The sequence below is a fragment of the Typopeltis vanoorti genome, chromosome 16 (assembly GCF_054136105.1).
Source record: "Typopeltis vanoorti isolate ZY-2024b chromosome 16, IOZ_Tvanoo_1.0, whole genome shotgun sequence".
Lineage (NCBI taxonomy): Eukaryota > Metazoa > Arthropoda > Arachnida > Uropygi > Thelyphonidae > Typopeltis > Typopeltis vanoorti.
The window spans coordinates 78,517,720-78,544,740 of NC_143564.1; the positions used below are offsets into that span (position 1 = coordinate 78,517,720).

A 27,021-nucleotide genomic window follows, 5' to 3' on the forward strand; every position below is an offset into this window, starting at 1 on the left:
GGAAATACAGGAAGATGGTCTGATTGAAATCAGGGTAAGACAAGGGTGCACCTTATCTCCACTCTTATTCATCACCTATATGAATCACATGAAAGAAAGTGGCATTAGACCTGACATTAGAATTGAAGATGCCAAACTTAACTCTTTGCTTTATGTGGATGATGTACTCTTAAACAGATTCCATGCCGAATTTGTTCTGGGGGAACAAATTTGGCATGAAAATCAACAATAAAAAGACCAAAATAGATAACAGAATAAGCAAAGCTGGTATGGTGTGTAGCCAGCTGAATAAATTTATATGGAATAATAGAAAAATTAGCCAAAATACCAAACTAGCAATATACAAGACACTGTTTGAACCAGTTTCAGGTTATGGAAATAACTTGATTTAATAACTTAACAAACAAATTGATCAAAGACTACAGATCACAGATATGAGTGTTCTGAACAAAATTAAAGAAGGGAACTGTGGCATCAATGACAAAATCATATTAAAAATGAAGATATTAGAAAGAAACTTGACATTGTGAGCATTCAGGTGTGTAAGCAGAGATAATCTAAGGTAATATGAACACTTAAACAGAATGGGTAAGGAAAGGTTAGCAAAACAGGTGATGCCAAGATGACAGGAAAGAAAGCTAGAGGAAGACCAAGGTCTAGGTGGACTGATTCAATCAGAAGTGCCTTAGAAGCATGAAATGTTAGATATGACAATATTGAAGTGCTCACAGGTAATAGACCAATTTGGAGGAAAATTGTGGATAGGAGATTAACAATAACATAAACTTACATGTAGTGCTGTCGTAGTAGTCTGTACACCCCTTGAGGGTACATATCAGAAAATTGATAATGATAAAAATTAAATTAAAAAAAAAATAATAACACAATTTTCATGAACCTGGAACACCCACAATAATTATTTCTTTTAAGGTTACATGGAGGTCAGCATTCATATTTACGAATTTAGGGACACAAAACACACGTGTTGAAATTATTATTTTACTTATTATTAATAAAATAACAATTGACGTTTCGACTCATGTATTGAGGTCATCATCAGAAAAATACACATGTATATGAAAACAAGCTACCTGCTCTGGCACTCTACAAAAGTAAATTGAATCTATGCTGTTGATGAACAGTTTTGTAATTTTAATAACCCTATTCCTGATCACCGAAACAACAGCATTAGAAATAAAAATGAGAATAAAAAGTAAAATAAAAAATCCAAAACAGGTAAAACAAAAACTGCAGTCCATACATTAGAATTAAAACCATATATCTCAGATAAAAAAAGACTAGCATCTTAGATTTTCAAAACAATTGAATTAAGTTATGGATTTCAGAAACCATAGCCATAAGAACTATTAACTCTCTAAACATTCATCATCACCCATATGAGATCTCAGAAAATTTCTTTGTAGCCTATTTCAGTGAACTCTGCCCCCCCCCCCTTTTCACTTTTCATTTCTTTTCTTCTCCTCAAGAAAACACTCTTCATTATTCTGAAGTTAATTGTCATATTGAAGTAGCTCACACACTATAATTCTAAAGTATCATCCATGTTTATTTATTCATCCTTTTCTTGTGGTTTAGTTTTATTTTTCCACATATTTTTAATCTTTAAATGTTTTATACTTTTAGTATTTTACAGAGTATCATGATTTTAAATTCATATCTTTTTTTTAAATGTTCATTCACTTTTCCTCATAAGTTTTTAGGATAATTTTTTCTTATTTTCATACTGTCTCACTTAAACAGATATCAGCATCATATATACAAAAATATGTATTGTGAAGATAGAAGTACAAAGGATTGCATTTCTTTCGTAAGCATAATTTAAAGGTATGTTTTATTCAAAATATATATTATATGATTCCGATTTAATGTTGATTTTCAATGCACATTTTGTAATTATGTCTCGATCACTAAACTACAGGGTCAAAGCCAATGAGTTGAAAAATTAGGGGAGCTGCTAAGCACAATAAGCATGATATTATATTATACTGACTAGTAAATAGAGGAGCTTTATGAACACATTTCAGAAGTAATGTATTATCTAAATATAAATAGCACTGCATTATTAAAGAAATGCAACAGCACAAAAAGACTTGCATTTTGATAACTCATGTAAATTTATTAGTCAGTATAATATAATATCATGCTTATTGATATTATATTATACTCACCGACAAACAAACAAACAAAAAAATTTATAGTCAATTTTCAGTGTGGTATACCCCATTATGTAATAATTAAGAACATTCTGCCTATTTCTTGACACATTAATAGTTCTTTAGCATCATAATATCCAAATTTTTTAAGTGCATATTGCTAAATGTGTAAGAATCTATTACAGTAGTCTCTCACAGTAAATGCAGCAAAGGAATAGTTTTTTATAGTGAAATGAGATTAAAAGATTTTATTTGGAATTTTCAATAATTTATTATAGTGAACAAGCTTGCATAATAGGGTATACCACACTGAAAATTGACAATTTTTTTTTTTTTTTGGGTCAGTCCATCTACATGCAGGATTTTCAGGGCCAATAACTAGATGAGTTTTAATAAGATTGGTATTTGAAATACTTAGAAAAATGTTTTAAGCTATTCTAATTTTTGTTCCAGCTGTAGAATTTGCAAGGCTAAAAAGTGATGAAACCTGCAGAAAAATGAATGTGACACAATAAGAATTAGAAAGCTTCTCAGTATAGTCGCTGTTAAGCTGGTGCTGCTTCAAGACTGCTTGATGGATTTCTTTTCCTTTTTTTTTTTGTTATAACTCCACTATTATTGATAAACAATCTGGAACGATAATGTTAAGATACATAACTCACTCCTTGAAAAATAGTTTTCTATCTAAATATCCAATATAGCTTCATGCTGACCATATAGAATATAACAAAGTTTGTGATTTTAGCAAAATTATTTTACTGATAAATAATTCTGCACTGATATGATGGATTTTCATGAAATTTTGTATTTAGAATCTCTATCAAAATATTTAAATAATTTCAATGTTAATTTCAACTTGGTTGTCAACAGTGTGAAAATTAGTAGGGAAAATAAATAAAAATATATCTAAACTATATATGCCAAATATTGGTTAATGTCATAAATGCCTATAATTTATGGCATTCTCATATTTTTATGAAAGTACTGTTACTTCATACATCTTTAGATAACATAAATTGTCTCAGATAATCACGACAGCTCTTATGAAAAACAAAAATGCTGACAACTGAAAACTCAGCTCCTGATCATCTGACTTTACTGCATGTTGTAAACGATTATATAAGCCTTTAACTTTAATGCTCATTTGGCCACATGCATAAAGTGCAACACATAATTCTCGTTGTTAAGCCTGTGAGGCTTCCAGACTGCTCGATAATTTTAATTTTTTACTTTTATTTTTTTTTGTTGTTGTTGTTATAATTCCATTATTATTGATAAACAATCTGGAACGATAATGTTAATAAATATCCCCCCCCCAAAAAAATACTTGGACTGTCTCTATTGGTAAATAATTTAAAATGGTAATAATAACTCCTACTTGGCATGACCAAATTAATAATATTTAGGATCTGAACTTTTTTTTTTCTTCACCTGGACCATTTGAAGCAGAATTAGGCCAAATAAAATTATGTATACAATGTCTGTCAAAAGCAGCTCTCATTTACAAACCCTTTATAATCATATACCACTAGACAATAACATATATAAAATTAGTTTCATATTAAAAAAAATATTTTTTTTTGTGTCACATTGATGAATACAATAAGATGCCTGAAAAACAAGTGTACCTAAATTCTGAAGAATGGTTATCCAAGAATGAAAGTTTGTTCAGCTCTTCTTCAATAACATCCATGGCTGCTTTTGGAACTGCCAAATTCTACAAATAAACAGAAGTTATATCATGAAAATGAAAGATTATGAATTCAGAAACATTTAATTAGAGAAAATTGGGACTATTATTTTATTTTATTTTTTAAGAATATAATTGTTACAACTTTATAAACATTTTTCTCTAGCTGTCAGTAATGTTTTGGCTATAAGATAATAAGTAAATTTTTCACTCAGTAATACAGATCTATGATCCTTAAGTGTATCACTGACATGAAATATGCTCAGTTTATAATAAATTAAGTGGCATATGACACTGATTACATGTACTACTTTTGAATATCATATTTATCCCACATTTCTTTGATGATGAAATATATCGAAGAAAAAAACGTCTCAATAAAATTAGAAATTACACTGACAAAATTCATGGATAGAAGAAAAATCAAACAGAAAATGCTTCTTAAGTCCACAAGTGCTATTAGAACAGTAGTGTAAGTGGGTGAAGTGGATCAATCATACCAGGTATGATTAACATGAAATAAATCTTTCTAAAAATTTGTTATTTTTTCCCCCATCTGCTGCCCTCAGTTTGGAGGGCAACAGTGCTGTGAATTAGTTCTGAATAATTGAAGTATTTAATACATCTTGTTTCCCTGTACAACGTGTTCATATGAAAATGACAATTAGACCTAAAGGGAGAGCATGCAAATAATAGAAATAGTCACTAGCCACTTGCTACAATTATCTGGTTACACCAGTGATTTTGGAAAATACAGAAAAAATGCAAGAAAGCTAAGTTATCAATAGAAAAGGCTAAAAAAGTCATGGAAATTTTTGTAAAAATTCAATATCTGAAGAAATCAAAACCTAAAATGTGAGAAGGAAGCCAGGATAGTTGATATTCAATTTGAAACACATAAATATGAGTCTTTGTACCTCATATAATATGGCATAATCCAGAACGCCTGAACAGAAAGTCAAATCCCAAAAGATTGGAGTTGTGATCTAGTTGTACCAATTTATGAAAAGGGAAATTATTATTATTTCAAAAATAAACAACACAGAGTAAAGCTCATATATTTATTAGAAGATTAAACAAGTTTCAACATGTTTCACTGTCAATTAGCTGACAGCATAGTCAGGAAAATCATCAGATACATCATGTGCAGTCTGTACATTGTTGTGTAAAGTCTGTAGATCTTATTGGCATAAGAGAGAGGTTAAATTACAAAAATGAATTAAAGATTTCTGAATGTCATGAATTATAGGGCCCTGCTTTCTGTTTAAGCTGTCATGTGAATGAATAACTTCAGAAGACACAATAAATATTAAAGCAAAAATGTTATCTTCCAAGTAAGGAATGGAAGGATGCCAAATCCATATCATGATGTTCAGAGAAGGCATGTGTAGTGAGACTACTCTTTTCTTTCCTGCTATGTTCAACACATCACTAGGATTCTTTCTTATGAATTTCAAAACTTCTTCCAGTCTGACTGATGTAAACCTTGCTGCACAAGTATAGAATCTTATACATATACTAGGATATTTTGAAAATTAGTCTTCAGGCAAATGCAGAAGTTTATAAGATGTCGACTGGTTTGAATGTTTGGTAAGCTGTTCGAATGTTGAATGTTTCTGTTTTGTGCTGTCTTGAAGTTCTACCAATGTAAAGAAATGGTGTCTTTTATAATTAATTCCTGGAGTTGCATGAATTGGTTTATCAGAAAATAACAATTCGTTAATAATCATTTTGAACAGCCATTTTTAAAGAACTGGTTGAACAGTTCTTTCTTTTTTGTTTCACCATTTTTCATAAGGCTTACAGCATGGTTGTTAAAGTTGTGATGAGACCTAACTTCTCAAGAGGGTGGTGAAATGAGCTGGCATGCAGGTATCTATTTGCCTATGTGGGTTAGTTTTCTGTAGACCTCTAACACTATGCCTTCATTCTTTCTTTTCTTTTTTTTTTTTTTGATAAGGACATCCAAAATGGTAAATTGTCATCTTTCTCAATCTCCAGCATAAAGGTACAGTGCATCACATCACATTTCTGATATAAAGAACATCAGTATATCAGAAGATGTACATCAGGGGTAGAAATGACATTTTGGCTTCCTAAATTCCAACCTTAAATAGGATGGTATGCATTTATCCCATTTGTAACCCTCACTTGCTTTTACTCTCATCATGTTTTCTGTATTTATACAACAAATATATTAAAAAAAGCATACATATAATCTAAAAATTGAATAAAACACAAACGTTCCTCAAAAAAATCTCAAAGAAATTAAAAAAACTCAACAAACAAACAAACAAACAAAAAAACTCTTTCAAATCCACTGCATCAACATTTGAAGAATAACCACCACCTTGAATGACATGCACCATCACCTACACACACACATCCAAATCTGATCACCTGTTTTTGATCAAAACTCAGATTGCTGTTACAATAACTACAGTGCGTTTTAACTGTCCAAACTATACTCTTTTTGCTACCCTCCATCCCAAGAGTGTCTGGGTGCCTTTATGCAGTTGGATATTTCTTGCCAGAGGATGCTGAATCTTTAATCTCCTCTGTATCCACTTGTGATGAGCCCTTGGACTCTCTGGAGGTGATGTAGTAATAATAATAAGAAATTTTTTCATCTTTTGTGGCATAAGACTTCCTTGCTCTATTACATATGATTCAAACATCTTTCAAACCTGACTGCCTGAAATCCAACTATTCCAATAATGAAAAGTCACCTTCCTTGGTGATGACTAACAACCAGCACTCCAATTTCATGGAGCAAGCTGAAAGAGAGGCTCAAGTATATGCTATAAACAAACACCATGCAAACTGTTCATCTATCAGAATTATAAACAATTGTCTCCACTCACCCAACACTCTAGATCTTTTCTCAACTAATTCTCCTTCCAAGTACTGTTGAGGTGACCTCTTCCTCTTGGTAATTTAGATCATAATCTCATACAGATCTCTACTGGAGCACCCTCCCCTTCAGCTATTTGCTACTATTATGTGGGAAGATTTCAGAGACTTCACTTCTCATTTTCATGATCAGTATACTGTTTTATCTAGTCAGCAGCAAACTTCTTCAACACTTGGAGAAGTGTCAACTAATTAGCCATCACCACTGCACCAGTCAAATCCACAACAGATCTAGCCTACATCACCCACCTCAGAACACATGCCATGGAAAGGTCTGGAAAAATCTGTGTCATTGCATGTGATATTTTCAAAGCATCTGATAGAGTCCAGCATTGGCAACTTTCTTCCACCCTCTGCAATTGGATAATTTTCTTTCAGGTTATTCTCTATGTATAATGGTTCTATTTTCAGATTTTCCTACTAATGCAAGTGTTCCTTAGGAATCTGTTCTTTCACTCACCTCTTCTAAAAAGTTAACAAATTTGTCAAAATCAACCAACACATAATGAAACCATACCGTGTGCTACTCAGCGAATGATTACTCTAAAGGATGCATTTGAATGATCATCATTTTGCATTTTCATATCTAAGACAAGCAGCCTGGACACTGCAAATAAACTGTAGAAAAGACATTAATAAGAACCTGAACACGAGTTGTACAAAACAGTCACTAGTGCTAATTCAGTATAGATCGAGTAAGTGCTCTCTCTCTGCCTGTCTCTTTCTTTCTTTCTCTTACACATACTTTCTTCCCCCCCTCTCTTTGTGTCCAGTAGTTAAGATCACTTTAGTGACCTGTAGTTTTTCTCTCTCTCTCTCTCTCTCTGTATATACATAGAATTTAGTTATTCATTTTCTATTTTTGTTTAGTTTGTTCCTCTGTAGAGAAATGCAGTTCATGAGTACTATTTCTATTTAACTATGAATGGTTAACTGGTTAAAAGGCAAGAATAATCAAACCAATTGTGAAATATATTACTTGGTTTTATTACTGAAAGAATAGAAGAAATGGTACACCCAAAATCATGCAATAATCTGAAAGGAAATATTCAGTCGTTTTGCTGTTGATGTGAAATTAGATAGAGTAACAGTTAATCAATGCAATGTGGAGAGCTTGCAAGACAATTTAAATAGGCTGTCAGTATGGGCAAACGATAACGAGTATTAATGTGGAGAAGTGTAAAGTTATGCATTTTGGGATAAACAGATTACAAACTGTGTACCACATTGATGGAACTGTACTCCAGTAAATAGATGAAGCTAGATTTAGGGGTGGTGGTAGACAGAGAGTTAAAGTTCAGTGGACATATTGCTAAAGTAGCCCATAAGATTACTTGGCTATTGAAGAACACACACTAACAAGTAAGGGTTGCTAAAGTAGCCATAAGATTACTTGGCTATCGAAGAACACAATAACAAGTAGAGATAAGGAAGTTGTTATTTCTCTTTATAAGGCCTTGATACATCCACATCTGGATTACTGTGCTCAGGTCTGGTCTCCTGGGGATGAGGAACTGGTGAAGATGATTCAGAGGCGAGTGACCAAATGGTGAGTGGTCTGTTGAATGTTCCCTATGAGTATAGATTGAGGATGTGTGGATTGCAAAAGTTAGTTGATAGGCGGAACCTAGGGGATATGAGAGAATCATTTAAGTTACTTAAAGTGTTTTATAAGATAGATCAGGAGAAATATTTCAATATGACCATGGAAGTTGAATAAAGGTGTGGTAAGTAAGGATGTGAGGACTAGATTTTTTCTTCAAGAGTTGTGAATGAGTGAAATGGGTTGCCAGAGTCAGTTGTGAGTGCTTTGTCTGTTAGTGGATTCAAGGAGAGGCATGACAGATTGTATGGATAGTTTGGGTCTCCTGTGATAAGTATTCAGACTCCATGGAAGTGCCCATACAATAATAACATAAATTTTAAGATAAGAAACATATATTTGAAAAATTACACTTTGTGCATCTTCTTTTTCTAATGCTCTCTCTGCAAGATTAGGGTTTTGGCCAAGCGCGTGTTAAGCATATGCTGGAATCAGTCCAAGGTTCTAAGTTGAGGGAGCAGGGTTTACTGTTGAGTGTAGCAATACTTTTCAATAAATCCAAATATTTTCATTGAAAAAAAACAAACAAACAAACAAAAAAACATTGTACTTCAATTTACTAATAATAATATGGGATGTAATATCCCTTAACTTAAAAAAAAAAATTATACTTCAATGCTTAGATGCACCTTAGAAGGGTCATATCTAAATAGTTGCCAACAATACAAATATTTTGAAAAGAGAATAGTCATCATTCAAGGTATTAGAAGAGCCAGCAACAGAATTTGTGGATGAAATGAGAATGAAGTTGTTCGGTTATGATCACATGACTACTAGTAATGCATGCATGGTTAATGTTTATATTTCACACATTGTTTTATCTGTCAATTTTTTATTATATGAATCTTACACATGAAGGCTGTAAACATTATATATCAATATAATAAGTGTGTGTGTGTGTGTGTGTGTGTGTGTGTGTGTGTGTGTGTGTGTGTGTGTGTGTGTGTGTGTGTGTGTGTAATACCATATATTAGTATTTGTATTGTTATAGGTATGATTATATGCTAAATAATCCGGTTGCCTTCCTCTTGAGATTAAACATGAAAGCGTTTTTTTTTTTTCCCCTCCGAGCTATATCAGGCTACCAATAACTTATTCAGTGGTCTGTCATTATATGGCAAAAACCTCCTACTACTAAATGACCTTTGCAAATGTCTATATCTGTAGTAGGATTCAAAAAGAGAACCTACCAGTTGAAGAGTAGAAAAACTATCCATCATTTAACAAGGCTAGCAGCAGCAATATAGCTATATATTTAACAAGCTTTGAAACACATAATCACATCTGTAGCATAGTTGGAAGAAAGAAAGAACAGTGCATCATTTGACCTGAGTTTGATTCTCATCAAGAGGGTGAGAATTCTTCATGTGACCTTTCAAATGAAGGTGAGTTAGTTGATCTCATATGGAGGTAGCAGGATTTTAACCCATCTGGAAACTCAGGTTTTTCATCATGCATACATGTAAACTAACCAGTGAACACATGCCATTAACTTATAGAATTGATATTAATAGATGGTAGATATCACATAATGTGGATAGTGGATTAAGTAGTGCAGATGATGTGTATGATGTAGGGTGCTCTGCTTGCAATGTTCTTGGACAAGAGAGACAGGGAGATGCTACTTTGAAAGCCTTTGAAAATAAGCATAAGAACATTTAATAATAATGTCTATACAAATATTTTGATCAAACACTTTGATATAAACTGTTTAAACTATATTGTTTATTTTAATAACTTATTTATGATTAGAAACATGCCTCCATACTGGAAATTAGATTAAGGAAATTTTTAGCCATATTAAATTGAGAGGATCAGAGACCAAAGAAAACTATACATTATTATAGTGATAGTTTGCTACAGTGAATACCTTTCCTTATAATTGCTGTGGGAGTGTGGTTGCGGATTTTCAATAATGTGTTATAGTGAATGAGTACGCTATAACAGTATTTGCACTAGTGTGGGTTGGGAAAATAAGATGAATAATGGTTAATTGAGACTGCATGTTAAGGTTCATTTAATCGTATAAAATCAGACCCTATGTGACTAAAAGTGAAATCATTTGTATCTCTTTAGACTACAGGTGTATGTAAAATGGAAGCAGATGTACATTTTTAAAAAGGCACATCTTTTGTACTTTATAAAATACAAAATTCTAAACATTTTACATCAAAATAAAATCCAAGACCATACTTTCAACCTTTCTTTGAATTTTTCTTCAATTGCATCTTTATCATCCTTTTCAAGTCCCAATTCTTTTTTTATTACTTTGAGCTGTTCTTGAAGCATATAACGCCTATGCGTAGTCTTAACTTTTTCTTCGACCTTTAATAAAATAAAAATTCAGTATAAATTTAGAGTAAAATTTTGGTAATGTATCTATAAACAAGAATAATACAAACAACTTTCAATATAGAAAATGCTATTCTAACAGATTCATTGACTATTAAAACTATGAAAAAGTATCAGCCAATTCTCCATAGCAACAATGCCTTCAGTAAGCAAATTAGTTATAGTAAACTTGATGCAGTAACAAACTATTCACTTAAATGAATTCAATTATAGTAAGAGTCAATATTAAACTAGCAAAAATCTATTTTTCTTCTCAGGAGGAGAATTATAGAAAATAAAGCATGTTTTTACATAATGCACATAAAATGTAAAACCAATAGTGCTATATTAAATTTATTAATATCACTTATCTGTTTTTATTACACAGAGGCACAATATTTTATACAAATACCATTTGCTACACACAATCAATGACTAAAAAAAGCTATAGGAATTAAAGAATTTTAAATAGTTAGAATATATTAAAAACAATGTAAGTAAGTTAAAGAATAAATATTCATGTATGCTAATTATGTACTCTTCCAAATAAAATAAATATCACAATTAAAAGTCACCAAATGCTTTTGATAACTTCCAATTCTATCCAGGATCTCAGCCAGACAGAATCAACACTATGATTTATCTAGGAATCAAATTTCTTTGCACTGAGTTCCTGTCATCTCTTTAATCACATCATCCCACCAACTCTTTGGATTTCCTGTAGCTTTCTTTCGATCCCTAGGATACCATTCTGATATCAACTTTATCCATTTTTGAGTTATATCTTACACTCAAAATGTGTAAGATGTAAGATATAACACTGATGACAGTATGACCTGACCATTGCCATTTGGATCTTTTAATAGCTGTTACAATGTCTCTCATCCTAGTCTGAGCTCTGAGCCAAGTACTGTGATTTCTATTTAGAATGGTAATGCTGAGTAATGGTCTTATCATTTTTGTCTGGGTATCATCAACTTTTTGGTCAATTTTTTAGTCCAAGTCCCCATTTCACTTCCACATATAATGACTGGAAGTATACAACTGTTGAATATTCTTCTTTTAAGGCAAATTGGGCTTCACAACCAGGCTATTCACAACCAAGATGAATTCTATATAAATTTCTTTATATATAATTTCATATACTCTACATATAATTTCACTCTCTACTGTGATCTTTTGTCCTAGGTAAACACAGGAGGTTACTATATCAATTACCTGGTGTTCCATTTGTATACTGGCTTTTTGGTGATGTATTTATTACACATTATTTTTGTTTTGTCTTTGTTTATGTTTAATCCTTTCTTTTTACTTTCTGCATTCAATTCGGTGATCATTGGTTGAAGTTCTTCTGGAGTTTCCTAAAAGAAAAGCATCATCAGCAAATCGTATGTGATTTAGTTCTTTCCCATTCACTGTAATTCTCTATTTTTCCAATCTAGGTTTGCATATGTTATTATTAAAATACTCTAGATCAGAGAAGTAAAAAGTTTTTCACTTAGAAGTTACATTAAACTTGCCAAAAAATTATATTCTTGTTTAATCTTTACTAAGTGATGTGAAGTATCTTGAAGTAGCTTAGTAGTGAATATACTTTCCTGGCAAGTTTAATTTAATTATGATATTCATACTGTGAATGAGCTACTTTTATTTATTTATTTATTTATTTTTTTACATAGTCTGGAAACTTTACTCTAGAGACCAAACATGACACAACTTCAGAAAACAGGCAGAGGTCTCATGATACATGATGCAATTCATTTCCCACCTGAAGAAAATCACCATATCCATGCCCATGGTGGGATATGAATCTGAAGATCAGACATGCTAATCACTCAGCCAATCAAGGCAAGAAAATTGTTCACTGTTGGCCTAGTTGTTAATTGTTAGCTGCTTTATAATTTTAACAGTAAATATTTTGGTTCTGCAACTGTTTAATTTTATTATTATTATTAAGAGAAAAAAGAATGTTCAATACAGTTGTTTCGAATAAAATTAAAATATTCATAAAAATTAATAAAAACACTATTAAAAAGAATAAGCATTTCTGCAACCAATGAGCTTACACTATGAGATAAGAGTATAAGAAATATTCCTATAAACACCCAAATTTTAAAAGTTAAAAGTCATTTGACTTTTCAAGCACCTTTCAGTTTTAAAATGTCATCAAAAAAAAAGGTGGTAATTAGATGACAGATGACTTGAGGAATGTGGATGAGTAAGAATGTCCCAACTACTGTGGAGTTTGTCATGTTTATTCAAGATGATACTAATTGCCTATACAAGTCAATTTTTTCTACATCTCAACAACTATTCCAAAAATGGCTGGTTGTTGTGGCATGCAAATACTGACAAACAAAGTGATATAGTCATTTAAGTTTGCTAGGTGTGTTTGTGTACATAAGCTTTTCCAGTCAATACAAATCATCATTCAATCACCAAGTGAATGATCATCTGACACAATAATTTTTTCTCTTCAAGTGTGGACAGCTCAAAATAGTTTGCATCCGATGATGATTTCCTATCCACACTGGAAGTAGAAGATTTATCAGCCATCAGTGCAATATTTTATGATGATAGTAGGGCTGATATTGAAAGGTTTTTTAAAAACTTAGGTACTGGTTTCAGGACAGATTTCAGATCAGAGGTTGGGTTATATTGTATTATATATTATATTGTATATAGCATGTTTTGGTAAGCTTGATTAAAAAACGATTGTATTTCATAGCAAATCAAAGTATATTAGTAAACAGAGGTACAATTCTTTCACATGAGCTTTTGGTTCTCTCAAAATCACTGGCATATAAAAATCATAGCCTGGTGTTTTTCCTGAATCTACTGAGCCAAATTAAATTGACAAGCTGTGACAATAATGAGGAGCAAACTTTTTATCTTACTTTTCTATTTCACCAAAAGTTATGAAAGTATGCAGTGCTTATTACACAAATTATACTTGTCACTACTCAACACTTGGGAAAAACTAACCAAAGCAGTTCACATTTGTTTTATAGCCTCATCTTATTTAAATGTCAAGCAATAATATACTGTTTTCAATAAATTAAGGAACAAAGAAAAAATCATGATAACTCAAAAACTGTATGATGAATTTTTATGCAATGTAGTGAAAAGTAGTACAATAAGAGATGTGAATGAAACACCCACAACAATTGTAAACAAATAATTTAATTTGGTAACAAATGGGTACATGAGTACATGAAGACAATGGTCAAAAACAATAAGTCAAAATACAATTGCTAAAGTGCCTCATTAAGGAATATGATTTATAAATTAAAGATACCAAGAAATTATATTCTTGGTTTAATCCTTTATTCAATTATAAGCAAACGAGTTTGTACCTGAACCATTTTCAGGACTGGAGCAATTCGTATATAGAAGCAAATAACTCCACATCATTTGCCTTAGTATCCCATAATGCAAAGCACATCTCCTTTCAGACATGTATAATGCTATGCATTATGGGAAGGGTCACTACCCAGGATGGTTTCGACCTTTATTGAGGTCTCTTCAGTGTGAGCCAGACCCAGTTGTGATACTAAGGTTGAAGTAATACAGAAGTCATATTTTTCATATATGAGTTGCCAAAAGGTGTCACACCTTTCTGGATCCCACTGAAGAGATCCCAATAAAGGTCGAAACAGGTCTGTGTAGTGACCCTTCCTATAAGGATATGTGCTTTGCATTATGGGATACTGAGGCAAGTGATGTGCAGTTATTTGCTTCTATATATGAGTTGCTGCAGTCGAAAGGTAGTACAATAAGAGTTGCTATATATGAGTTGCAAAGTTCGCGCCTGAAGTATTTTCAGGCGCGAACTTTGTTTGCTTACACTTGGATAAAAGATTAATTAAACCAAGTGAAAAAAACTTCCAACAACTTTCTGTAATCCAGAGTATTTTAATTATAAGTTGTAACACCTTTTGGCTTCCTCCTTTTAGCACCTGAACTATTTTCAGGACTGGGGCAAGTGATGTGAAGTCATTAGCTTCTTTATATGAGTTGTCCCAGTCCTAAAAATAGTTCAGGTGCAAACTTGTTTGCTTATACTTGGATAAAGGATTAAATCAAGTATATAATTTCTTGATCTGAACAAACTGGTTCTATGGGTAAATGCTAATGGATATGGTTGCTAAGTCATGTGCTATATTAATTATCATTTGCTACAAGTGGGCAAAGAAGCAAGACTCTTGGGAGTGATGGTAGACAGTTAAGGTTTAGAGGCCACATTGCTAAAAGTGTTAAGTCATCTATAACTGCAATGATAAAGATAACACAGTAATAAGGAAGTTATTCTCCAACTTTATAGAGCTTTGATAAGATGATATCGGCCAGCCTGGTTGGTCAAATGATTAGCACATCCACTCTCCAACCAAAAGGCCATGGGTGTGGATGTTTGTGATTGTCTGTGAAAATATTGGTGGTGATAGTGGGTAGAAGATGGCATTGGTGTAGATGATGTGATTCACTGTAGTTGGTGGACTGAGTGGTGGAAACAGAGAGCTGCAGAGTAGGTGCCCTTCCTTGATGAATCTTTGGATTCCTTGGAGGTGTAGCTTAATAATATCTTGGCTACTGTACTCAGATATGGTCAAATGGATTTAGAGGATAAGAAGACAACTGAAAAGTTCTAGGAGAGAGTAAAAGATCATATCTGGCCTATGAAACTGGTGGCATGAGGAGAGATTGAAAGAATGTGTCTCTCAAAGTTTGAGCAATAGCCAGAAGAGAAGAAATGTGATAGAAACATCAGTTAGCAAGGGAATCTTGCATTTTAGACACAAATGAGATTTTGCAGCACATGGCAGAACTCATAATTATCTCTGAAACTAAGTAAAGGTGGGTCAAGAAGCATGTAAGACTCACATTCGTTTCATGGATGTAGTATGAATGGGTGGAATGGGCTGTGGATGTTGGAGTGCATCTTCAATGAATATTTTTAAACCGAGATATGTCATGCACAGTTGTTTCTCCAATAAAAATAACAGGGATTATAAAACAAAAAATAAGATTGAACCAGAATGCTCAAAACCTTTTCAGTCTCGTAAGTAATACAATTAAAATGCTACCATAATTTAAAACATCTTAAATTTCTAATAAATAAAGAAATACAGTCAAGTACTACAGTAGATATAGCATTAAGTTAAGGGGATAATAAATCCCTCATTATTTTAAAGCTGGATAAGAAACTCGGAGATCGAAATCTAAGAGTTTTACGCCGAAGAACTTTCAGCGAGTCCAAGCGTAAGTCAACACCTGGTAGTACAACACTAGGACAACTCAGAGCAAAGGTGGCGCAAGCTCCATCACTATCCTTAATATTTTCTCATAATGTAAAATGCAGCTCCTAGGAGATGTATTACTGTTTTACATTATGAGGAAGGTCACTACTCAAACCGGTTTCAACCTTTATCGAGGTCTCATCAGTGAGTAGGTAGAACTGGATAATTGCCAGAAAGGTGTACCCATATATTATTACTACGATGCAGAGCCAAGAGGCTATTTTTTTCTGGCAGCGTAAATTAAGTTAAGGGGATAATAAATTCCTCATTATTTTAAAGCCGGATAAGAAACTCGGAGATCGAAATCTAAGAGTTTCACGCTGAAGAACTTTCGGCAAGTCCAAGCGTAAGTCAACACATTATGAGTTTTACATTATGAGAAATATTAAGGATAGTGATGGATCTTGCTCCACCTTTGCTCCGAGCTGCCCTAGTGTTGTACTACCAGGTGTTGACTTGCGCTTGGACTCCCCGAAAATTCTTCGGCATGAAACTCTTAGATTTCGATCTCAGAGTTTCTTATCCGGCTTTAAAATAACGAGGGATTTATCATCTCCTTAATTTAATTTATGCCACTGGAAAAAAATAGTCACTTGGCTCTGCATCATAGATATAGCATTCTTATTTTATTTTTCATTTCAGTTGCTTTTATTTTCACAGCATTGTCTCAGAATCTCATTTATTTCAAGCCTCTCAAAATAAATGTTTTCCATTTCTGTTCACTATTTGGATTCTTATAACAAGGACACTTATGCATGTTTAGGATGCTGTATTAAATAGTTATATCAAGAAAAGTACATAAATTCAGAAGAACAGTATGATACACACTCGTAGAGCAATGCACATGGATATAGCAAGGTGAGAGAAGATGAGGTGTGTGTGTTTGGTATATTCCTTAGCAAGTCACTACATTTTCTGCTAGGTATTTTTTTCTTTTTGCATTCACTTGATATTACTCAGCATTGTCACTGTGTGAAAAATCACGTTGGCTAACATGATTTCGCATTTTCATGACTGTATTCCCCTATTTATAGCTCTATAACATGTAGTCACAAGTTTGTTAGTTAAAAACTATTGGGTTGAAATTAAATTAAATTAAAATACAACGCATTTAATACAGTAGAGGATAACAAATTACCAAACTTTAGGGATGGTAAGGTTTAGTTGATGAAGTAGGGTTTCAGCACTTTCTCTGAATAAACATTCATGTTTATACAGAGATCTATGCAATAGTTTGGGTTTTCTTGTTAAACTTGTGGATAGTGTTTTCCATTCCATGTTGTACCAGACCAGGTTTGTGAGGTCTGATGAGTGGGACATGATTATGTCCATTAACCGATCTTCCTGTTTGTCCATAGTAAGACAAGTCACACAAACATGGTACTTGGTATTCACCAGGTAGCATCATTGGTGAAAGCTTGCCCTTTGGAGAGGATAACAGATTCCGAAATTGGTTGATGGGCTTGAAAGTGATGATCAATTTGTATTTTTTTCATAATCTTTGCCACAGATTCAGAGATGCCCTTTATTTATTTATTCGTATGGCATGAATAACAAAACATGCAGTACAATACACTGTCACTTTAAAAACATATAAAATTAAAAATCATTTTAAAAACCAATAAAATTAAATAATTACATCCATATTGGCCAGATAGTTCATAGCTTCGGGTGTAGCACTCAAAAAGTCTAATTTGTCTCCTGAATATGCTCTGAGATAACACTGAGTCACAATATGGTCCACAGTTTGTCTTTGAGCTCCACAATCACAATGCGGGGATGGTCGTTTACTCCATTTAAAAAGCATGTCCGCACATACACCATCACCAGTTCATATTCTATTAAGTTGAGTCCAGGATTTTTGTGGGAGGTGTGAGCAAGCATCAAAACTTTCTTGTAATTCTTTGAGAGAAAATTTTGTGATGTCATCTGTCTGGCTCTCCCACTGTTCTTGCCACTTTTGCTTCAGGTCAAAGTTAGATTGTAGTAGTAGTTGAGCTAATTGTAGTGGTGGATGTCTTGATCTCAATCATCGTACTAGTGTACGACGATTAAGATCAAAGTGTTATCCAAGATTTTCTTATACTCCTGTAAGAGACCCTTAGTCCCGCGCAGATTCGGTGGAACAATGTTGCTAAGAGTTGGAAGCCAGTGTGTGGGCGTTGATTTAATTGTGCCAGAAATCAGTCTCGTTGTATTATTTAGTTGGCTATCAACAAGTTTAACATGTGTGCTATTTAGCCACACTGGTGAGCAATATTCGGCAACAGAGAAAACTAGACCAAGAGCTGTAATCTGCAGATTATCAGCTGTTGCTCCCCATGTTGTGCCTATTAGTTTTTGTATTATGTTGTTACGGGTTCTTAACTTAGCAGAAACGTTTGTTAGGTGTTGCTTGTAAGAGAGCGTGCAGTCCAAGGTCATGTCCAAGTACTTTGGAAACTTATTGTGTCGTAGTAAACATCCTTCAAAGAAGATATGTAAAGTGACATCTGCTATGTGATTATTAAGGTGAAAGCTTGATACTTCTGCTTTGTCTGGATTGAGATGGAGCCTCCATTTTTTGTAATATTCACCTATTGTTTTCATATCTTTTTGTAAGTACATCTTCAGCCTGACTCATGTTTTTGTGTCGAATGGCAATTACAGTGTCATCAGTATAACAGAACTTGAGTGAGATGGTAGCAGGCAAGTCATATGTGTATAGGTTATAATGTAAGGGTGCCAATACTGACCCTTGTGGAAGACCATTATTAAGTTTTTGTTGTCGGGACATTTTATTTCCTAATATAACTTGAAAAAAAAACGTTCAGTGAGCATGGAGGAAATTAAGTGTGCAGTCCGTTTACATGGGACAATGCTAAGAAATTTGTATATAAGACCTTCACGCCATACTGTATCATAGGCTGCTGTTAGGTCCAAGAAGACAGCTGAGGTTTTTTCTTACTTCTGAAATCCAGCTTCTATGTATGATGTTAAAGTGAGCACTTTATCACAGCAACCACGTTTTTCTCTAAAACCAGCTTGTTCAGTCGGGACATGCTGCATAATAGGTATGGACAATCTGTTGTACAGAAGGTGTTCTAACATTTTATAGGTGCAACTCAATAAAGCAATAGGTCTGTAACTTTGTGCCTCCTGGGGTGGTTTTCCAGGTTTAAGAATATAATGCTCTTGATGTAAGTCCTCGATATAGGAGTCTTCTATTGGATGCTGTCTAGAAGAGGTGTTAATTAATTTTTGTGTTATTCTTAGGTTGTATTCATTTAATAAAGTTGTTGTCAGTTTACAATTCTTGTTTAAAGGAGTCTTTAGTGGAAAAAATTCTGTGTTCTAGACACTACAGATTTTATGATACCATACTTTTGAGATGGATTGTGAGCTGATGTATTATGAATATAAGGTCAAACAGCTTTACTACAGAGATACAATCCAAGAACAACACAACAAATACTTACCACCTCTCCTAGATAGCATCCAAGAGAAGAATTCCCATACCTTTCATCAAGAGCATTGCTGAATGTATTGCAAAGATTATGAAAATATCACTGCCTTCAAGCATATCAACGAAATTCATAATCTCCACAAGTCAAATTTTTGCTAATGATGCTATCTGTTGAATACCAAGTACCAGGTTTGTGTGACTTGTCTTATGCACAAACAGAAAGATCAACCAATAAATGTATTTCTGAACATCAAGACTGCATTTGGTTTATCAAACTTACAAATCTGGCCTGGTACAATAACAAACTACACATATCAGACACTGAATTAGAAACTTTTGTTTAATACAATGCTGGACTCCTTTAGCTTGAATTGCTGCCTAATATTGCTGGAAGACTGCACATATGTGGTTTGGCACAGATTCCACAAGGTGTTGGATTGTATCTATGTCTACAATATATTAAGCGTTCACCAGATAGTCCTTTAACTGGCTTAGATTTGACAGAAGAGGACTTTGCTCCTGGATCTGTTTTTCTAACAAATCCCATACATTCTTAATGGGGTTCAGATCTGGGCTTTGTGGTAGACAGGGAGGATGGTGGAAGTCGCTGACATACTCAATGAATCACTGCTGAACAATAGCACTGTTGTCCATGAAAAATCTGCTGGATAAAAAAGTCAATATTTGCAGGATAGACATGATCAGAAACAATGTTCAGATATTTCACTGGAGGACACCAGATCTTCCAGCAATATTAGGGGACCTATTCTCTACCAATAGAATATGCCCTATACCATCACACCACCTCAACCTTGAGTTGTGTTTACAAGGCGAGCTGGGTTCACTGCCTCATGGGGCTCCCACCAAACTCTCTGCCTACCACTAATACAGAATACAGAATAAGGTGTACCATGACTGGTTGGACCACGTCCAGTCTTCCAGTATTCAGTCACAGTGTTCCTAACACCAGTGTAGATGAACTTTCCAGTTCTTCACAGAAATCAGTGGTTTCCAGTATATGACTGCTAATGCTGATTCTCTTCAATTCCTTGTGCATAATTCAGTGAGATATTTGTTGGGAACAGCCATCATTAAATGCTTTAGTCAATTACTGCACACAGGAAGTTCTGTTTGTCTTTACAAGCCTTCTCCTCGAATGACGGTGATCTTGTTCCTCACAGACTGTTTTAGGACCACAGTTAAGCCTCTTACACAAGTAATGTGGGTTAATTTTCCACTGATTAAAAAAGATTATCTAACCTTTTGAGAAACCAATCAATTTTGCTGTTTTCAAAATCACGGCTTCAGACAGACAGGCACCCACAATAAGCCCTTTATCGAACACTAAAAGATCCGTTGTTCCCACTGTAATCAACACTATTGACGATTACTGACCAGCCGCATCTTTAAATAGTTAACATTTTTAGGTGATGTGTGACCAAGTATTTTGAATATACACTGTGTAAGTGGCATTTATGTAGATCTCCTTCCAGTTGGTATCCATTCTGTTACTTTTCTGGTCAATCTATTGTCCATTTCTCAAGCCAGATGTCCTGTCCATCTCTATGTGGATGCTTTTATCATTTTTACTGATCCAAGACTTATCTGTGATCTAATCCATTCTTTCCTCTTTTTATCCATTAGTGTTATTCCTAGGATGATTCTCTCCATTCTTCTTTCCATTACCAGTATTTGTTTTTCCATTTGTTTAGTTAGTGCCCAGGTTTATGAGTCATAGGCAAGTACTGGTAATATGCATTGGTTGAATACTTTACTTTTCAGGTAGATGGGAAGTTATTTTTGAAGATGTAGTTCAGTTTCTCAAATGAATACCAGGCTAGCAAATATTCTTCTTTTAATTTCACTCCGTAATCCATTTTCGATGTCAAAAAGCTGCTCTAAGTATATATAAAAAGGAGACTATTTCTATTGGTTCATCATCAAGTTTTATTGTTTTTGCTCTTAAGTACCTGTTGAACATAACTTTTGTTTTTCTCTCTATTTATTTTAAGACCCATCTTCTTGCTTTCTATTTATCATTTCCTGTAGGTTTTGTGATGATTCTGAAATTAATACAATATCATCTGTGTATCTTAAATGCTAATTTTTCACTTTTTATTGTCATGCCTGCGGAGCTCCAGTTAATTTTTTGAATCATCTCCCGAAGTGCTGCTGTAAAAAATTTAGGGGATATACAATCTCCCTGTCTTATCCCCTTTTGTATAGGGATCTTGTTGCTTTCTATTTGTTGTCTTATAGTTGCTGTTCCATTTTTGTATATTTCTTTTAACAGTTCCACATATTCACTTGGTATGGATTGATTTTCTAGAGTTTCTATTATTGCAGAAGTTTTGATGCTGTCAAAGGCTTTTTTCATAATCTATAAATGCTAATAACAGAGAGGTTTAGATGGGCAGCATAACTTTAGCTCTTATTAGTCTATGATCAATTTTCTGAACTGATTTATGACTGATACATCATGCATTATATATATCCTGTTACAGAGGATATAGTCCATTTCATTTTTGACTTCTCCATGTCCATTTCTTTTTTGGGTGTTTTTTTAAAGAATGTGTTCATGATGTAGAGTCTGTTGACTTCCGTAAATTCTATTAAGATATTTCCATTTTTATTTCTCTCCCCTAATCCATGAATTCCAATCGTTTCAATTTGAGAAAATTTTTTTTCTTAATTTTGCATTAAAGTCAATGATAAATAAATATATATATATATATATATATATATACACACACACATATATACAGTAAAACCTCTTTTTTACACTTTTCAGGGGACTGATGGAAAAAAGTGTAAAAAGCTATCTTACAGAAACTGCAGACATTCAAAGAAAGATGGAAAGAGTATACAGAAGACCTTTACAGAAAGGACTCCAAAAAAGTGTAAATAGCAGGAAATGTAAAAAAAAAATTAAGAAAAGGCTAAAAGATGGACTTCCTGCTAGTATGTGAGTCTACATACTAGATTACAAAATTTAATAACTGAAAATAAATGAATTTACAATTACTTACATTTAACTATTTAAAAAATCTTTAATTGTTGATTGTTTTTGCTTTTCATTTTTTTTTTTGACATAGCGCCAGATTACTTTGCATTGGGTTCAATACTTGACCTGTTTTTTACTATTGTGTTCAAAGAGGACACGGAGAGCCCAAGATCTTTTGCTTAATGTTCACGTGTTCCGGCATGCCAATCTACACGTCGCAGAATTGCCATCTTTTCTTCTACAGAAATACATTTTCTGTCTTTTTTCTCCATGGATAATCCACCACCGCAACTTGCAAGCAACTTTCACATGCTAAATTATGCAGCAGAAATTCTGCAATATCAATTCGTACTGTGATTGAAAAATCACGGTATCGCTCATCACTACATTACTGCTGCAAGCGTGCAAGTCACCATGATAGCAGAAATGAAACTACAGCTGAAAGCAATGCCATCTGGGAAAAGAAATGCGCAGATTTTTGCAGAAATTGATTCGAAAACCAGTATTGTCACCCGAGAAAAAAACGCAAATCACAGGAAATAACGTCCACATCAAGTTGTTAATGGTGGGAAAACAATATATCGTAAGAATAGGTCTTAAGATGGGACCAATGGAAAATGATGTAAATCACAGGAAAATATAAATTGCGGGAACGTAAAAATGGGGTTTTATTGTATATGTATATATAATATATATATATATATATATTGTAGATAAATAACTACATAAATTTATTTATTTACAAAAGTAAAAAAATCAACCAGTAACAAAAATATATCTATATATACAGTTATAATGAAATAAGGAAAGTAAAAATATATCAAGTACTTTTTCCAATATAATTGCTAGTTATGATGAAATCCACCTTTCCTAATGATGCTCACAAAAACTGCCTAAAATATTATGAGTTACTTCGACTACTTACTTCTTGGCCAATCTTTTGTTGAAGTTTGCTCAGCTCAAATTCCTTTTTCAAAAGTGACAGTGTTAACAGTAGTCTTCTTTGTATCTATAAAAGCAAAAAAGAAAACCAGATGCACACACAATGGCAAGTCATAATATAACTTATTTTGTTAACTTATTATTGAAGAAGATAATATCAATGAAACCAAACTATGAAGAAATAGTTAACAGAAACTGAAACTTGAGTCTCAGCTCAGGAATGATACCACAGGAATGGAAAGAATGTATGATGGTACCATTGAACAAGAATAAGATTTTAGAGAGGTTGGTAAGAAATTGCATACAACTAGATTATAATAAATCTACTTGTAGATTTATTATAATAAACTAAATTTGTGCATGTTTTGCTGTTTACTAATAGCTTCATCAAGAAGATAAAAATACTAGAGAATATATAAAAAAATCTCTACACTTCTATCAGCTGTTGTTTTCAAATGTAATAACATTAATCACCCTGAAAACTCAATTAATACTACAAAATATGTTTCAAAACAACTGCTATTAGAAGTGTGTAAATTTTTATTTTTTGAGTGCATTTATCAGCCAAACGTTTAGAAGTTTAGTTACAAGAAATCTCCGAGTAATCCTGCAAAGATAATTGCAGATAATATTATTATTTATTACAAAAGAGAAAGAATTAATGCTAATAATCATAAAAATATAGTAATTTCTCATTGAAGTACACACTCTTAGAGTAAACTCACTTGAAAGAAAAACTGAACGTTTCTAGTCCAAATGACAGAGCACAAATACTACACTAAAATGATATTAAACCAAACCTTTCACTGTAACTAAGTCCCCAAAATCAGAAGTCTCTATAGGCTTGTTAGAGCAAGTTGACTGTAGAATATATTTTAAAATGCATTGTGTAAGGTCTTCTTATATAGTTAATTTTTTGTAATCTAAAAAGATATTTTAGTTCTCAGAAGATTTTTTTAGAGAACCAATCTGCTTTGGGAACCATAGCGAAGTCAATTACTGAAAGCATATACTGCTTTGTATTATGGATACGAAACAAGCTTACTTGGAAGGGACAAAAATACCATTAAAAATGATTTAAATAGGTTTAAATATTTTTGAACATATGAATACCAATTTATTATTTTAAGTGTTATATTGGATGAACAGTTAGAGCTGCATGACAATGAGGTTGATCAGTTGTTGCATAATCTGGATAAGAATTTGGCAATAGGGATAGATGGAATATTAGCATGAATGCTGAAGGAATGTATGATGGTACCGTTGTACAAGGGTAAGATTTCAGACAGGTTGGTAAGAAATTGCATACAGAAATGGGTAGACAGACAAGCTACAGGATGCAAGGAACAGCATGGCTGTACTAAAGAAGGAAGGTCATATTTTAGCAATTTACACACAATTTATAACAATATTATGGCTGAGTTGGATAAAGGGAATGGATACACTATGATAATGGTGGATTTTACTAATACATGTGATGAGATACCACATGAAAGGCTGTTGCATAAAATGGAGAATATGGGATTGGAACCATAAACTCTTGACTTGGATAAGTGGATAGTTGACTGACAGATATCAAAACAAGGTGATACAGTGGATGTGAATCTGCCAGATTTAAGGTGACTAGTGGAGTATCTCAGAGTTCAGTCCTTGTGCTATTGTTGTTCCATCTATACATTAATGATATTAGGGAGGATCTAACTGGAGATATGCAATTGTATGCCGATGATGTGAAGATAGGCAAGGCAATCAGGGATGCTACTGATATCCAGCACTTACAAAATGATTTGAATAGGCTGGAAATTTGGACAAACAAAAATGGCTATCAGTTTAATTGTAGTAAGAATAAAGTTATGCACTTTGGCATGGTGAGATTTCCAGCGATATATATATTATTGGATGAGATCAGGGTCTTGGCATAATGGTGGATAGGAATTTGAAGTTCAAAGATCACAAAGCAAAAATTGCAAATAAAGCTCAGGGGATAATTGTGATGTTGAAGCGAATCTTGACATGTAAGGATAAGGAAGTCATTTTGCCTCTTTATAAGGCTTTAATAAGACCACACCTGAACTATTGTGTGCAGAATTAGTTCTTGGTTCCAAAGGGATAAAGGAGATTTGGAAAGAGTACGAAGAAGAGTATACAGGTATCACTTGATTAACACGATTAATTAATCCCTCGATGTTACCGCGTATATCAAAATCATGTTAATCAAATATACTAATCAACAGTAAAAATTACAATTCGTCCATGATCGACTGCTGTATTAATAATTCGTTTTTTATGGTACTCGTTTAGCAAAGATAAAAAAATGAACGCAAAATAAATGTTTGTACCTACATTAGTTACTGCAATTTTTTTTATCAAAAAAAAAAGTTATCAAGAGTCGTTTGAAGAGTTTTAGTTTTTTCTTATCAGCATAAATTCTACGATAGCTAGTAAAATGACTCTCTAGACCTCGGCAAACAGGCATTCTTTGATTAACATGTCGATCCATATCCATTACTTGCTGCTTAAGCGATTCGAAACTGCGAAATATTCCATCCAGTTCTTTGATTGTTATTTCCTTTGGAACCTCATCTTAACATTCTATTTGTTTGTTGTCTTCATATGCGCATTGTTGTTCAATTTCAAGAAGACCTTTGTAACTGAAATCTTTTTGAATTTGAATCCAATAATTATTTAACATCTTCTGCATCAACACTATCAAAACCAAGGCCTTCACCAATTGCAACGATTTCATCAACCACATTGTTCACAGGATTTTGAAAGCCATCTAAGTCATTAGTGCATTCTGGCAGAAGGTTTTTCCAAACATCTCTCATGCAGCTAGAAGACACTTGTCTTCTAGCTCCCACGAGTCATGAATGTTTTCAATTGCGTGCTTAATGTTAAAATTTTTCCAAAATTCTTGGAGCATAATCGCATTTTCTCCCTTTGAGAATGCCTTTTTAAGAAAATAGGCTTTGAAAAGTTGCAATGATGTCGTATTTGGTGGAAAAAATAATACTTTGACATTCTCACACAGATCATTAAGAGAATTTGGATGAAATTCTTTCTTGGATGAAAAAAGTTACGAACAACGTAATTTGTAAATACAGCAGAACAACTGGAGCTTGTAATACACCCACTCTTAATGCTTAATGGAAGGAATGATCTCATCATGCTCACGACTTTCTTTCTGTGGGCCAGGAAACAGTCCTTGAGGCTTGCATGTTTCTGCGTAGTAAATTTAAAGGCACATTAATTAAAACTTGCTGCATATATAAAGGGATTGTCACAATTAATTTCACTGCATTAATCAAATCTCGTGTTAAGCAAGGGATACCCGTACTTGCATAAAATCTCAACAGACAATATCCTATAACACCCATTCAGAAGTATTTCCCCAATAAGTGTTCCTAGTAAGATTTATGCAAGTATACTTGAGAAACAGTTGAGAAGGATTTGGAAGGGAAGCTTAGTGAAGAACATGCTGGATTCAGGCCTAATAGAGGCTGTCAGGATAAGATTTTCACTATACGACAAATAGTTGAGAAATCATGGGAATATAACAAAGATCTGTAAGTTTTGTAGACTTGCAAAAGGCATATGACAAGAGAAAAGCTATTATAAATGA

General features: G+C 33.3%; 1 protein-coding gene across 1 annotated transcript in view; it reads right to left on the reverse strand.

The window, feature by feature from the left end:
- The window catches only part of Lon (lon protease homolog, mitochondrial), a 319,254-nt gene that overhangs the window by 154,524 nt on the left and 137,709 nt on the right, over window positions 1–27,021 (reverse strand). Inside the window, exons 8-10 of the mRNA XM_090406689.1 lie at window positions 23,383–23,466; window positions 10,574–10,705; window positions 3,803–3,891 (exon numbers count right to left, since the gene is read on the reverse strand). Of these exons, the coding sequence (XP_090262815.1) occupies window positions 3,803–3,891; window positions 10,574–10,705; window positions 23,383–23,466 (305 nt within the window). The remainder of the gene's footprint in view (window positions 1–3,802; window positions 3,892–10,573; window positions 10,706–23,382; window positions 23,467–27,021) is intronic.